The sequence below is a fragment of the Cynocephalus volans genome, chromosome 17 (genome assembly GCF_027409185.1).
Source record: "Cynocephalus volans isolate mCynVol1 chromosome 17, mCynVol1.pri, whole genome shotgun sequence".
Classification (NCBI taxonomy): Eukaryota; Metazoa; Chordata; class Mammalia; order Dermoptera; family Cynocephalidae; genus Cynocephalus; species Cynocephalus volans.
The window spans coordinates 13,847,879-13,863,648 of record NC_084476.1 but is presented as its reverse complement, the minus strand read 5'-3'; the positions used below and the strand labels follow the sequence as shown (position 1 = coordinate 13,863,648).

The window sequence follows — 15,770 nt, the reverse complement described above, 5'->3', positions numbered from 1 at the left end:
TGATTGTTTGTATTTCTGTGGTATTGCTTGTAATGTCTTCTTTTTCATTTCTGATTTGTGTTATTTGGGTCTTCTCTCTTCCTTTTCTATTTAGCCTATCTAATGGTTTGTCTATTTTGTTTATCTTCTCAAACAACCAACTTTTTGTTTCATTAATCTTGTGTATCATTTTTTTTAGGTCTCTGTTTCATTTAGTTCTGTTCTGTATACTAATTCTGGGATTGGATTATTCTTGTTTTTCTAGTTCTTTAAGGTGTAACATTAGGTTGTTTATTTGAAATCTTTCTGTTCTTTTGATGAAAGCGTTTATTGTAGTAAACTTCCCTTTTAGTACTGCTTTTGCTGTATCCCACATGTTTGGGTATGATTTGTCTTTATTTTCATCAGTTTCAAGAAGTGCTTTGATTTCCTGTTTAATACCTTCTCTGACTCATGGGTTATTCAGGAACATGTTACTTAATTTGCATGTGTTTGTATAGTTTCCAGAGTTTTACTTGTTATTCATTTCTAGTATTAATCCATTGTGGTCTGAAAAGATACTTAAATGATTTCAGTTTTTAAAAATTTGTTGAGACTTGATTTGTGACTTAACATGTGGTCTGTCTTGGAGAATGTTCCATGTGCTGATGAGAAGAATGTATATTCTACAGTTCTTGGATGAATTTTCTGTAGGATGTTTTCTTTTAAACCCCTAAAATACCTGAATGAACATGAACTAAAAAGGAGAAAAGTGCGGGTGCCTGAAACAAAGTAGCTCAAATCTAGTGTATATAAACTGATATGACAGCATCCTAAAGGAGTATGGAACCATGTGTAGTATTAGAGTTTTAACGATTTTACAGACATAGAAGATATGACTTTGGGCCTTTAGGAGACAACTGTACTGAGATGTCTGCATAAAGCTTGGACCTTGGAATGGCTGTCCTGTCTGTTACAGGGGAAATACAACACCTCTACCAGTTAGCCTGAGAAACAATAGAAATCATAAAATGAATGGGGATTTGGAAAAAAAAAAAAAAGGAAATAGAACTTCGAGAAATAAAAATAATCATTGAAATTTCCATTCAAATTAAAATGTTACAGGGGCTGGCCGGCTTCTCAGTTGAGTAGATTGTGGTGTTATAACACCAAGTTCAAGGGTTTGGATCCCCATACCAGTCAGCCACCCAGAAAATAAATAAATAAATAAGATATTACATGGTTCCCAGGTATTATGGCTAACGTTTATAACATTTAATGATAGTTTATCATGTGCCAGACACTGTGGTTAAGTGCTTTTATGTGTGAAGATTAACTACAGTATCATATGTACAGTGCTTAACATAGTTCCTGGTGATTAGTAAGGGTTTAAGAAATGATGACTACTACTATATTTATTTCCTCTCTGGTTTTCAAGCAGACATCAAACACACACTTTCCAGTAATATTTTCAAAAAGAATGGGTTTGCACAGAACATAGAACCAAGTGAGTTCTGACATTCTTTGTGTCACTCTTCCCAGTTTATCCTGGTTCAACACATCAGAGGATGCTACCTCTTTTCTCTCTCACACTTCACATCCAAGCCTGTCCTCAAAATACATCCTGACTCTGATCGCCGCCTCCATCCCTAACACCCTACTCTTATCATCATCATTTCCTGTTTCCACAGTGGCCTCCTCCTGGCTTTTCCCAATCCCATCTCTCCCTTGCTTAAAACTCTCTAGTGACTTCTTTTTTTTTCCCCAGTGGCTTCTTACCTCACAGTAAAACTCAAGAGTTCTTGCCACAGCCTACAAGATTTCATCTACTACTACTTTCCCCTCTTGCTCTTTCTACTTCAGACACCCCAGCCTCCTTGCTGTTCTCAGACATGGCGAGCATGTTCACTGCTTCAGGCTTTTGCACTGGCTGGTCTGTCTGCCTTTGATGTTCTTCTACATGTCTGTGTAGCTTCACTGTCACCTCGTCCAGTCTTCAGCTCAAATATCAGAGAGCTCTTCTCTAATTGTGGTATCTAAAGTAGCAGCTCCTCCCAATGCTTTAAGTCCTTATCTCCTTACCCTATTTTGTTTTCCTCCACTGGAATGGAGGCTGTGCAGCAGAGGGACTTCATCTCTTTTGTTTACTGCTGAATCCTCAGCACCAAGAACAGGATCTTTATATAAATATTGGTTGAATTAGTGAATTAATAAATATGCTGTTGAGTTACTACTAAGGATTTTACAAAGAAGAATTAACATGGATTTGGGCAAAGCTTACAAATAGCTTCCAGCCAGAGGTTTTACCTTTTGGATTTTCATGAGCCTGAAACACTTTAATAGTATGTGGATCCTTTATTTCCATAGTCCAGATGGAAGGTGTCTAATGTCTTTTTTTCTTGCCTGTGCTTTCAGTGAGTTAAGACTGACAAGGCTGCCTTCAGTACATCTCCACAGTACATATATTTTGTGCTAAATATGTAATCCTTTCTAGTCCTAGAGAATTTGGCATGTGTGGGCACACTTTGGATGATTGCTCCTATTTGCACATGATTTCAGGTGAAATAGTAATTTTTCTTGAAATCGACTCACATGGAATGCCTACAGATTCACCAGGACATGAGAGTAGGGATTCTTTCTGCTAAAAGGTGAGAGTACAGTTTGGTTAGTGATGATTAGTTGCCCTCTGGTAGCTATACTTTATACCAACAAATATTAAGGGCAATATAGACAATAGTTGAGCCAGTTACTGGCAAAGTGATAATTCAGTGATGATTTTCCAATTCAAAATTAAGAAAATGCTTGCAAAGTACATCATGAGCTCTCCATTCTGTGGCCTGCAAGAAGTAGATGTGCCTCAGCACAGGGAGTGCACATGATGATTTGTGGTTTTGGAGTCCCCTTTTGACATGGAAAAGGGGGTTTATGATATGTGAATGGTTTGGAAACTAGCTTTTGAACTTTTTGGTATAGAATTGACAAAGGAAACTTTTGACTGCAACTCACTGAAATCCCATTCCATTATGTTTTAATTATTTTAAATTGTGGCTTGGTTTGCTCAGTTGTGCGTCCTGGTTAAGGTAGGAATTAGGAATACTTTGCCTTATGTTCTAGTCTAGGAAACAAATCGCTGCTTTTGTTGTCACTGTGTTTTAACATTATGATATTGTTGTTATAATTTCTGGAATTAGTTCTTATAAGCATCTTATTTCTTCCTCACAGTATCCTGTCAGGTATGTAGGGCAAATCAAGTGTGGAAACTGAGGCTCATAGAGATCACGTGACTTTCTGTTTTAGTCCGTCTTGTGTTGCTATAACAGAACTACCTGAGACTGGGTAATTTATAAAGAAGAGAGGTTTATTTGGCTTATGATTCTGGGACAGCTGCATCTGGCACGGGCCTCAGACTGCTTCTACTCATGGTGGAAAGCAGCAGGCAGCCAGTGGGTACAAGAAGATCACATGGCAAGAGGAAGCAAGAGAGAGAGAGAAGGTGCCAGGGTCTTTTTAAGCAACGAGCTCTCTCGTGGGAACTAATAGAGCGAGAACTCACTCATTACTCCCCCCTCCCCCAGGGAGAGCATTAATCCATTCATGAGGGATCCGCCTCCATGACTCAATCAGTTTCCAACACTGCCACACTGGAGATCAAATTTCCACAGGAGTTTTGCCAGGGGACAGCACATCCAAACTCCGTCAAGTACCCAAGTGGTACTGGCTGGACGGTGACAGGAACCCTGGTGGAACTCAGGCTTTCCAATGGCACTTTTCACCGCACTCCACTGCCTCTTCTCATTGCGGAAGGGCAAGAATTAAATTTGGTGTGGCAATATCTGAAATGGCCACAAGATGGGTGTGTTGCTCAAAAAGGTCTATATTCTTTGTGCCCATGGGTCTTCCTTTTCTCTATAAATCTTTCTCTGTCTCTGTCCTTACTTCTCTCTCTCCACTTTTGTCTTTTTCTAGGCCTTTTACTTCTCCCCTTCCTCTTTCTCCATAAAGTGAGCTTATTATGGGACTGAAATATTTTATTTATTCTTTTCTTTTAAGGTTAATCAAGTAAAGAAGTGGTAGTGGAGAAGGAGCAAAGAAATCTAATTGGTTGTGATCAATTAGTTGTAAACACCACTGCACTCAGACCAACTATTTCATGAGGAGTTTAGATCCCGTGTTCTTAATCTAAAATATAACAACATATATCAAACTCATTTAGCTGTCCATTGAATTTCTCCCCTTCTATGGGTCATTGACCTGAGATAAAAAAATTGTTTCCACTTCTGATATAAGATCAAGAAAGAATTCCACTCTAAATAGATTATTCCAGGAGATCATGAGTGGTTCTAGGAGCTCCACAACCCTTTCATACTCATAATTGTGCCATGTATAGTCTTTAGAGAGGGGTAATTGAAAAAAATTAATTCCTAGGTCTTTTAAATTTTTGATTCAAGTAATATGGGAGGGGAACTCTTTCGTTAGGGCTATATAGGAGTTGTTGAGAATAAGCCAGACATGTGAGTCTAGTTTAGAAGGAACAGGAACTGACTATAAGAGATAGCTCAGTGAATTTCTTAGACCTGACCATTTGGCTATAGAATCCTGCCTAAGGTGGAGTGGAATTTCTGAAGCATTGCTTCATTGGAATTTGTTATTTCAAACATAAAGTGAATGTGTCAAACTTCAAACTACTTGTCAGAAAAGGTATTGTTACAAAAAACAAATAGCACTATCTTCAAATTAATGTAATCTTAACCATTTGCTACTTGGAGAACTAAAAAACCGTTTGGCATTCAGGAATATTTGTCCTTGAGGGATATTTTTATTTGTGAACTAAAAGCAACACTAGTAACTTCATTCTCTATTCAGGTTATTTGTACAGTTAGTATGTGTTAGGATATAGAAGCTCTATGAGGGGAGTAACTTCATCAGTCTTGTGTCTTGGTGTATTCACAGACTCTTCCTCACATAGTGAATTAATCCTTATTGTGACCATATGAGCTCATTTTAGAGATGTGTGTACTGAGGCTTAGAGAATTGAAGTAAATTTTTAAAGGGTGTAAAATTAGTAGGTGAAGGAGTTGGGATTAGATCCCAGGAGTTTCAGACTCGCAAGTCAATGTGTTTAGTCATTGTGCTTTACTATAAATGAAGGATTGAATGAATGGGACAAGAGCCACTTATATATTGGTCCCTTTGTGGTGACGTTGGTCATGTAATGATGGGTCACTCAGTCTGTATCTCAGTCAAAATTTACTCTCTATACACTGTAGCTAAATTCAGCTTTCCTTACAACTAGACCAGACTATACTTTTATTTCTTTGCTTGTTCCTATCTTTTAGAATTGGATTTTATGAGGAAACTTCTGAGTGGCTACTCTCTTTCTCTGTAATGAACCCTAAAATTTGCCAGTTGTTACAAGGCTAGCAGTGGGCACTACCTTGTTATTTTAATAAGCTGGCCTCTCTTGGTCCTTATCTGGTCAGGTCCTCTGCTGCTAATTTTTTTCTTGCATTTTAGAAAACTACTCTGATGGTAGAAACAGAATACCTAATTCTATTTACTGATCTTTGAAGGAGTTTGAGTATGAACTATTTGAACAAATTAAATAAAAAGACTTAGAAATTAAAATATTGATTTCAAGTGGTTAAGAGCCCAGGCCGTGGAGTCCTACAGACCTTGGTTGTTATCCTGTCTCTGCTTCTGCTATGTGACCCAGGGTAGGTTAAAACAGCAGAACTGTAGTTAGAGACAAATAAGACGATGCCTTTAAAGTAGCTGCTGCTCGCATCCCTCAGACACCAGTGCTCTTTGGCCTGCCCTGTTTGACCTCCTCTGCCCCAGGCATCCAGAGTACTTTCCTTAAGTCAGCTCAAGTCAACAAACATTTATAAATTTTCTTATGTGCCAAGAACTGTTCAGTTCTAAGCATGCTACAGAGATAAATAAGAAACGAGAATCACCCAGATTTGCATTCTTATGCTGGGGTTGTACACAGGGGTCCTTGGCTTTAGACAAGTCGCTTTACCTATCAAGGTATCAACTCCTCATCAGTAAATCCCTGCCCTACCCATCTCAGAAAGTTGTTTTGAGGATTAAATAAAATAGTAGATATGGGGGCATCTTGTTATCTTGAAAGTCTTATGTAAATTTCAGGTTCTTTTGATCAGTCACTGAAAAGCACAGTCCCTGCCCCAAGCATTCTTAAACAGGAAGATGGACTTGTGTCAGATTTATCTAGCTTCCTGTTAATCTACCACACAGAGCAAAGAGGACTTTGGAGTCAAGATCTCCTTAATATACCAGACCTCTTCTTACCACCCATTGCCCACCCAGTCACCCACATAACATGCTTCAATCTCACCATGCAGAGCTGCTAAAATTCAACCTCCTGCCTTCACTGAACTCCCTATGACTCCAGCTCAGCAAGGATTCTGACCTTTGTAACACTTTCTTAAGCCAAACTCCTCTTCCAAAGGGCAGCCTATTTCATGTTTTTCTGTGTTAAATAGACTTTGTTTTAACAGCTCATTGTTGGGTGGGGGGAGAAGATATAACAACCACAATTACTTGAAGTTGATACGACAAGCAAACAGAAAGGACATTGTTGGGGGGAGGGGGTAGGGAGGGAGGTTTTGGTGATGGGGAACAATAATCCGCCACAATGTATATCGACAAAATAAAATTAAAAAAAAAATAAATAAATAAAATAAACGGCTCATTGTTTGCAGCACATGTTCAGAGGATAGCTCTGTCTCTTGATTTAGGACAGGATGCCAGATAATATCACCACCACCACCACCAATAGTAGCTACTGTTTATTGAAAAGACCTCACTCTATGCTAAGTATTCTTTGGAGTACTTTATATACATTTTATATCATATGATTCTCATAACAGTAATCCTCAAAAGAACTGTTAGGATTTTTACAGATGAGGAAGCTAAGGTTTAAAGAGATTAGGCACCTTGCTCTGAGTCACACAGTAAGTCATTGGCAGAGCCAGGACTTGAGTCTTGTTCTGTCCCCCTGCAGACCCCAAGCTTCTAGTTGGTAGGTTGTACCTCCTCATATCTGCCCATCTTAGCAGCCCCTCTCACTGTTTCTCCATCTGTATGGGCCTTGACATCACTGTCTGTCTGAGAGGCTGGTCAGAGAGAGACCAGCTTTCCCAGGCAAGTAGCATATATTTTAAGGGAGCACATTATCCAGTTTCCGTGACAGATTAATGACAAGTGACTGACCAAAGCAGAGGTGTTTGGGACTGAATTCGTGTTTTTATCAAATTGGCATGTACCAAGTCTCCATCTTCTTTCTAATTCAAGGTTTCTTAACTTGGGGCCACAGATGGGCTGCAGGGGACCCATGAGCCCTCTGAAATGGTATGTAGAAAGTTCTGTTGTGAGGAGAGAGAGGGAAAGTTGGCTTCTCTGTTCTTTTATCGGGGAGGAACCGTGGCTCTCAGGAGACTTTGAAAGTGGTGCTGTCCCTCAAGAGTGTTAAGAACCACTGTGTTAACTGCAGTAGGGCACAAAATTGGTTTTATCTAAATTACAAACCCAGCCTTATCACAGGAATTTCTTAGGATTCTTTTCCCCCTGAAAGTACATTGAAACAGAACGAGGAATGAATTTTAGATTTAATCTTGGAGGGCAAAAATACCTCTGTGTGTGTGAAGCTGTGATTTCCAAATCCTTGTGATAAGAGTCAGCTAACAGTGGGTGTGATTCAGAGCTTGGAGGCTGAATCCATAGCTTCCTCTGCTTCCTGAATTCAATTAAAGTTATTTTTATAAGTGAAAGAGACAAAATGAATTTTAGACTTTTATGAGTGGGAACTGTGTCTCTGTATTAAGTGTCTTCATGCTTACTATGTGACAGGCATTAGGAATTTCACCATGAGCAGGAGTTCTTGCCCTCATGGAGTTTGCATATTGGAATCTTTATACATCTTAGTATCATTAATGCCCAGCGAAGAACACTGCACATAGTAGTACTGAACTACTGGATAAATAAATGCCTGTCCTGCATCCTTATTAGGTTAAAAGGAAGGCCTTCAGCTTTGATTTGTTCAGTATCTGATTGAGTCCCAGTTACATTCCAAGCATTAAGCCAGGCCCTGGAGATACAGTAGGAAGCAAAACACATGTGCCTGTTTCGTAGTGGGAAGTCAGACAGTGAAGTAAGCCCCTAAGTCATTGTGAATTTGGATAGGTGCTGTGGAGGGACTGACTCGATGTGGTGAGAATGTATAACAGACATGGCCTGATGGGACAGGGGGTGTGAGGGGAGGGTTCACTAAAGAAGTGGGAAGGTGAGTAGTAGTGAGCCAGCTATGGGGTTGACGAGGCGGAAGGAACAGGCTTGCATCGTTTGTCCACGTTAGTCGCCATTTCCATTCAGGAGAATGGTCAGTGCAGGGAAGAAAGGGTCCTTTCTCATTAATTTAGTAAGCATTTGGGGACATTCCCTATGGGCATGGGGAGGGGACAATGACAGTGAGAGAGTTTGGGCCTGGAGAAGATGTTGATAATGTGACAGGCTGGCTGAGAGGTGCTGGTCTCTTTCCTGTGTGCAGCCTGGTGAGGAGGCTTGAATTGCTGCTTCTGCCGCGGGCCCTCCCCGTTTCCCATTCAGGTATCAGGCATCAGTGTTTTTCATGGGGTCTGTTTCTCAGAGGCAGCCTGACCTAGTTGGCTCTGATATGCAGCCACCCACACTCCAAAGTCAGCATCACCTCTGAATGCAGGAGAAGCTGTGGTGGTGATTTTGTGTTTGTGGTGGGAGTGGGAGGTGGGGGCATTTAAGGGAGGAAGAGGGGAAGAGGAGACTGAGAACAAGTGAGGCTGAAGGATGGGAAGAGACTGAGCTAGAAAAGAAGTCAGATCTGTGGACTAGCAAGCTCTGCAGAAGATGGTAGAGCTCTGTGTGGCTCCAGTCCTGAGAGGTGACCCTGATGACTAATTCAGAAGCAAGTGGGGAGACCGTCATCTAGAGATACAAAGCTCTGTCTTAGGGGAGCCCAGAATGATTATGAGAATTATTTTTACACAGCATTTTTACATTTTTCTTAATTGTAAAAATAATTGATGCTCAATGCAGAAAATTTGGAAAATATGGGAAAAGCAACATGAAATGTCCATATCCTATCAGGAAAATGTAGGAACCAAATGAGATGGCTTGTGTAAAGGTCTAGCATTCATCGGGTATTCATCACACGTTACCTGTTGTGATAATGCTGAGGGAAAATCAACCCTTTTTCTGTGATAATGAGGCAGTTATAATAAGGGATAAAGAACTATAGAAGAAATTATTTCGTAGTTAATCTTCATATTATGTTTTCATACATATATGTAGGAATTGACATTCTTCCTTACTCCAGTGTAAGAATGAAAAGTTGAAGAAGCCCAAAGATTTGTGAAAATGTTTTTATGTGATTTGGTTTCAATTCTTTTTTTTTTTTTAATAAAGTTCTAGGGAGAGCCTCACACCCACTGCCCTCCCTTCTCATTTACCCAGACTGCAGAGAGCACTGGGAGGAAGTGTTTGCTGCCCACAAGCCTTATTTATTTTCTCTTCCTCTACTATTGATCTGTTAGGATTTTTTATAAAGTTACTGATCACACAGACATTTTATTTAGGTACTTTCTTTGTGAATCACTTAGATACACATTAAAAGTTTACCCCAATATTGGCCTTAAACCGCAGAAGATCTGGGTTTAAAGATGTCACTCTCCAGCTTGTGGCCTCACCCACATGTTTAATGCAGCCAGGCACAGTGTTGTCTTCCTGACTGCCTACCTTTGGGCAGCAGCCAAACTCCAGGAATAGAGCTCCGACTGAGGCAGATCTGTCCCCATCCCAACTAGGGGAGGTATCCACAGCATCATGGAAGAGGAGCACTAGGTAGCTCAAGTAAGATGAGAAGGGATAACAGCAGGGAATTGGAGACACACACACCAACACATGCAAACATGGGCCTGTCCTTTCCCCTTTCCAGTTCTCAGTTTCTTCATCTTTGAAACAAGGAAGTTGGACCAGACTAGCACGGAGGGTCCTAGTTACCTGGACCTGGGGGCTAATAGGGAGATATTCGAGTCAGCAGTAAGTGCTGGCTATTGAAGCTTTGCGAAGGGATAAGCGTTAGCTTTATGATCATTCTTTAAATTGCACACATCTGTTTTTTATCACTTTTCTATTTGTTATATCTCATAATTTTAAAAAATGTAATTTATAAAACCATTTAGGGAATGGGTTAGCAATTTAGAAGAAGGAATCAAGCAAAAGACAGTTGCATCTTGAAGGTATGCCTTTAGTTATGGTTTCGATTGAAGAGAAGGGGCCAGCCACTAAAGAGGGAGAAACCTGTGAGGTAGAAGTAGAGGCAAGAGAACAAAGAGAGAAAAGACTTCCCAGAAGAAAGAGGAGCGTATTGGTCATGTTAAAGCATTGAAGTCTAGTTGGAGAGCGGTAGGACTCACTGAATAGAGTGGAAAAGAAACCACTGGTGACCTTCAAGACGGTGCTTTCTATAGAGCAGTCAGAGCAGATGCCTAATTTAGAGAGACTGAGGAGGGAGAGGGCATAAAGCAGTGGAGGTGAGAGATACAGGTCTGCAGTTTGCAGTGGTTGGTAAGAAAAGGCTTGAGAGAAAAATGACAGTAGTTTGGGGGCAAAAGGCATCTAAGTGGAGTGGTCAGCAGAGCTCTGTTTTTAAGGTTGGAGAGAATTGTGCCTATTTGAAAGCAGCACAGAAGGATTTGGTGGAAAGGAAATGGGATAGAGAATTGGTAGGCTAGTAGCCTGGACTCTGAATGGAGTCCAACTGCCTGGGCTCAAATCCCAGATCTGTCAGTCCTTTATTGAGATCTTGGTCAAGTTATGTAACCTGCTTATACTTCAGTTAACTTGCCTATAAAACGAGGATGATAATAGCATACTTTGTAGAGGTGTTGTGAGGTCACAGATTTAAAGCATTTAGCAGCAGTGCTGGTATGTGCTGAATAAAATGGTGGCTTATTATTGTTATTATTAGGAACAAATAGGACCCAGAACTCAGGTAGGAGGGACCATCTGTAAGGTGTTCACTTGAACACTGTCAGTAAAAATCTTAGGAACCAAATATCCCAAACAGAACCCTGGACACAGTGGTCACTGTGTAAGAATTTTGGGTCCTGGGCTTATACCTCACTTTGGTTTTCCTCCCCAAACAGGAAACACCACTTCTGTAATGATTAGGCTTGCCAAGGTCAACAGAAGGCTTGGTCTTCAGTGCAGGCACTGAAGCACCCACCACTTCCTGATACTTGTTAATTTGTGCTCTGGTTTATCCTCCAGATTAGTCAGAAGAAGTTGAAAAAATATGAAAAAGAATATCACACCATGAGGGAACAGCAGGCCCAACAAGAAGACCCGATTGAGCGATTTGAGGTTCGTTTGCTTATGCCTAGATGATGTGAGGTACTTTCAGCCTTTTATTTCATATAATTTTGCCTGTAACTAACTTTATTGAATCTGTTTTAAGATTCAGTTCCACTGTTTCTAGGTTCAAGTTTCAGTTTGAGTTTGCAAATGAGAAAGCAAGATCTGTTTTGTTTCAAACCTGCTACCTCATTTGTTACAGTTTAGTGGCCTTTCGTCACACTTAATAAGAAGTAGCTGCTTGACAAGGTCACTTGAATCAGTTAAGTATTTCTTTACAGAGATAGAAAATAAGAAATTGTTGATAAGGCAACACATCAGGACCAGCCACATTTCTTATTATTTCCATAGGACATAATTTGTTTCGAGGTCTAGCCCTAAGAAATTGTCATTTCCATCTGATTTTTATGTGTCTGTAACTGGTTTCTTTCTCTGCCTTTCAGAGGGAGAATAGGCGTCTACAAGAAGCAAACATGAGGTTAGAACAGGAAAATGATGACTTAGCCCATGAGCTGGTGACCAGCAAGATTGCCCTGCGGAAGGACCTGGATAATGTAAGTCTGTTGGGACTGAAGGGAAAGATCACAGCGAAATCCTTGAATTTTAAAAAATTTGAGATGATGGCTTTCCTTACAGGGTTCTTTACCATTTTCTGTACTACAGGCTGCCCTTAGAAGTATAGTCTCTCATTCATAGTTTAGGTCAGGGATTGGCAAACTTTTTCTGTAAAGGGATGTATAGTAAGTATTTAAGTCTTTGTGGACCATACGGTCTCTGTTGCTACTACTTAACTCTGCCGTTAGTGCAAAAGCAGCCACCGACAATCTGTAAATGAATGAGCATGGCTGTATTCCAAAAAAATTTTTTTTACAGAGATAGATGGCAGGCTGGATTTGGCCCATGGACTGTAGTTTGCCAACCCCTAACTTAGATTTCCCTGCCAGGCTCCTAGGGTTGCTCTTCTGCCTGTTGGTTTCCTGAGGTTCTAGGGATAGGCTCAGTCTTTTGAGGGTTACAGGCATCTTACATTATATATATTGAACTTCAGGAGGTCCTTGCCATCCACCTTTTACTGATGAGAAAACTGAGGGAAAAAGAAGTTAAACATCTCACACAGGTCACCCAGCTAGTCAGTGGTAGTACCCTCACACTGGTGGCCCGACAAAAGAGCTCACACTCCTAACCAGGCTGAGGATCAAGACCCCTGCCAACTTTAGGCCTTAGAAGCATCAAACTTGGGACCCATTCTTCAGCCATCTAAAATGCTGAGGAGACAAACCTTTCCCACACTAACTATAAGCCCTTTTCCAAGTTAGTCTTTTCTCGAGTATCTTTTGAATCACCACTGAAAACCAGCTAAGTTCTTCCTCTTGCTGAAGTGAGAAATGCGGGGTCCTCACACCTTTTTTGGACTTAAGGGACTCAGGTTTTTGAAAGAACTTCATTCCTTCCAGCTCTTTCCTTCCTGCATCCAAGGCAAAAGCTTGGTGTACGGCTTATACAATTTCCAGAACCCTCTTTCTGTTTCCAATCGATTTTACATCACTTTTGTTATTCATCACCTGTCACTTCGGCTATTCTTCACACAGCAGCTGTGGGGAAATTCCAGACAGCCCCATTAACCCCAGGTGACTCCAATCCAGCTTTCTCCTCCATGAAATGGGAGTAGTGACTAGACTTGACATTGGTGCGGAAAGGATGAGAGGGAACCAATGGAAGGTCCCTGGCTCAGGGCCAAAAGGACCATGTCAGGGTCCTCTCTGGCATGGTCACTTCTCTATACTGAGATAGACACGAGGGTGAAGGAAACTGAGTCAGGAGCCCATCCACTGGGATGTGAACTCTGTCTCCAGTCCTTACTAATTCTGTGAGCCTGAACAGGTTGCTAACCTTTCCCCATGGAATTACCTTGGCACGTTTATCAAAAATCAGTTGACCCTATATGTGTGGGTCTGATTCTTGATTCTCTGTCTACTCCATCCATCTGTATGTGTATCTGTCCTTATGCCATTATCATGCCATTTTGCTTCCTGTAGCTTTGTGATCAATCATAAAATCAGGTGATGTGAGTTTTCCAACTTTGTTGTTGTTTTTAATAATTGTTTGCCTACTCTAGGTTCTTTGCATTTCTATATATAGGTTCTATTCTATATTAGAATTAGCTTGTCAATTTCTAGAAACAACAGCCCTTTGGGATTTTGAATGGGGTTTTATTGAATGTATAAATTAATTTGTGAGAATTGACATCTGAATAGTTATTGAGTCTTCTTATTCATGAACATATTACAGTTTTTATTAAGTAAGGTCTTAAATTTCTCTCAGCAGTTTTTAAATTTTCAGTTTACAAGACTTGTGCATGTTTTAATCTATTGTAAATAGTATTTTTTTGTCAATTTCATTTTCCAACTGTTTATTGCCAGTCTCTAGAAATACAATTGATTTTTGTGTCAAGACCTTGTATCTTGTGACCTTGCTTAAATTCGGTAGTCTAGTAGCTTTTTTGTATATTTCTTAGGATTTCCACATATACGATCATGTTACATCTCAGTAGTTTTTCTGCCTTTTTTTCTTTTTTTTGCTTCACTGTACTGACTAGGATCTTCAGAACAATGTTGATGGGTGAGAACAGACACCGTTGCCTTGTTGCAGATGATAACTGTAGCTTTTTCATAGAGCGAGTTGAGGAAGTTCTCCTCTGTCCCTGTTTGCTGAGAGTTTTTGTCATGAATGGGTATTGAATTTTGTCAGATGCTTTCCCTGTGTCTGTTGAGGTAATCATTTCATATTTCTCCTTAATTCGGTTAATATGGTGAAGTAAATTGATTTTTCAATGTACACCAACCTTGCATTCCTAGGATAAACCCCACTTGGGGTTTCTATTTTTTATCAAAGATTTTTTGGAGGGTTGGGGGGAAGACAGCTGATTGGTACAGGGATTGAACCCTGGACCTTGTGTTGTCAGTACCACACTCTACCCAACTGAGCTAATTGGCCAGCCAAGATTTTTATTTTCATTAAATATTTTTATGTTCGTTAAGAATATTTGTCTGGAGTTTTCTTTAATGTTTTTGCCAGGCCTCATAAAATGAACTGGGAAGTGCTCCCTCCTGTTTTCTTAAAGACTTTTTATAGGATTGTTCCTTGATGAAATCTTTAATTCCCTAGTGAAGGCATGTAGGCCTGGAATTTTCTTTGCAGAAAATTATTTATGAATTCAGTTTCTTTCTAGATATGGAGCTATATACATTTTCTAATTCTCCATGTCTCTCCTTTTATAATTTGTGTAATTTATCCATTTAATCTTATCAAGTGTATTGACATAAAGTGGTTAATATTTCCTTATTCTTTTAGTGTTTATAGGATCAAGAATGTCCCCCCTTTCATTTCTGATATTGGTAATTTGTGTCTTTTCCCTTTTTTCCTTAATCATTCTAGCTAGAAGTTTATCAGTTGTGTGGATCTTTTCAGAAACCAGCTTTTGGTTTCATTGATTTTTCTCTATTTTGTTTCACTGATTTTTTCTTTTTATTATTTCCTCATTTTCTTTTGGTTTGGTTTGCTTTTTTTCTAGCTTCTTAAAGAAGTAGTTTGATTAATTGATTTTGGACCTTCTTTTCTAAAGTAAGCATTTAAAGTTATAAATCTCCATCTAAGCACTATTTTCAGCTGCATCCCACACATTCTGATATGTTGTTTTTATTTTCGTTCAGTTTTTGTGATTTTTTTCCTTTTACCTATATGAGTTAGTAAGTAGTAATTTAATTTCCAGATATTAAGGATTTTCCCCCAGATTTTTCCTGTTGTTGATTTCTGTTGCGATCATAGAACATATTCTGTTTGATTCTAACCCTTATAAAATGTTGATATTTATTTTATGGCTCATCATACGGTCTGTTTGGGTGAACATCCCACATGTACTTGGAAAAAGTGTGTGTGTTCTGCTGTAAGTAGAGTGGTCTGTCAGTGAAGTCAAAGTGGTGGATGGTGGTATTGAAGTCTTCTGTAGACTTAATTTTTCTCTCTACTTATTCCATCACTTACTGACTATATTTATCTTTTCTCCTTTCAGTTATAGGCTTTTGTTTTGTGTCATTTGAATTTCTGTATACATTTCGGATTGTTTAACCTTCCTGATAGTGACTCTGTTATCATTATGAAATGTCTCTCTTTGTCCCTGTTAGTACTCATTGTTCTGACATGTACTTTGATATTTATATAGCCACTCCCACTTTCATGATATAGCGTGCATAGTGTATCTTTTCCATCCTTTTACTTTTGACATAATCTGTGTCTTCATATTTAAAATAGGTTTTTATTTTGTCCAAATAGGAATTTGTTTTCTATTTATCCTATTTGCTTTTGGGGATTTTTTTTCCTCTTTTTCTGCATTCTTTGATTTA

At 39.5% G+C, this 15,770-nt stretch overlaps 1 protein-coding gene across 5 annotated transcripts in view; it reads left to right on the top strand.

Moving 5' to 3' along the window:
- RABGAP1 (RAB GTPase activating protein 1) overlaps nucleotides 1–15,770 on the top strand; it is a 141,754-nt gene that overhangs the window by 116,935 nt on the left and 9,049 nt on the right. For all 5 annotated transcript variants that reach the window (XM_063081806.1, XM_063081807.1, XM_063081808.1 and 2 more), the window contains 2 exons: nucleotides 11,287–11,379; nucleotides 11,814–11,924. In XM_063081806.1, coding sequence (XP_062937876.1) covers nucleotides 11,287–11,379; nucleotides 11,814–11,924 — 204 coding nt within the window. The remainder of the gene's footprint in view (nucleotides 1–11,286; nucleotides 11,380–11,813; nucleotides 11,925–15,770) is intronic.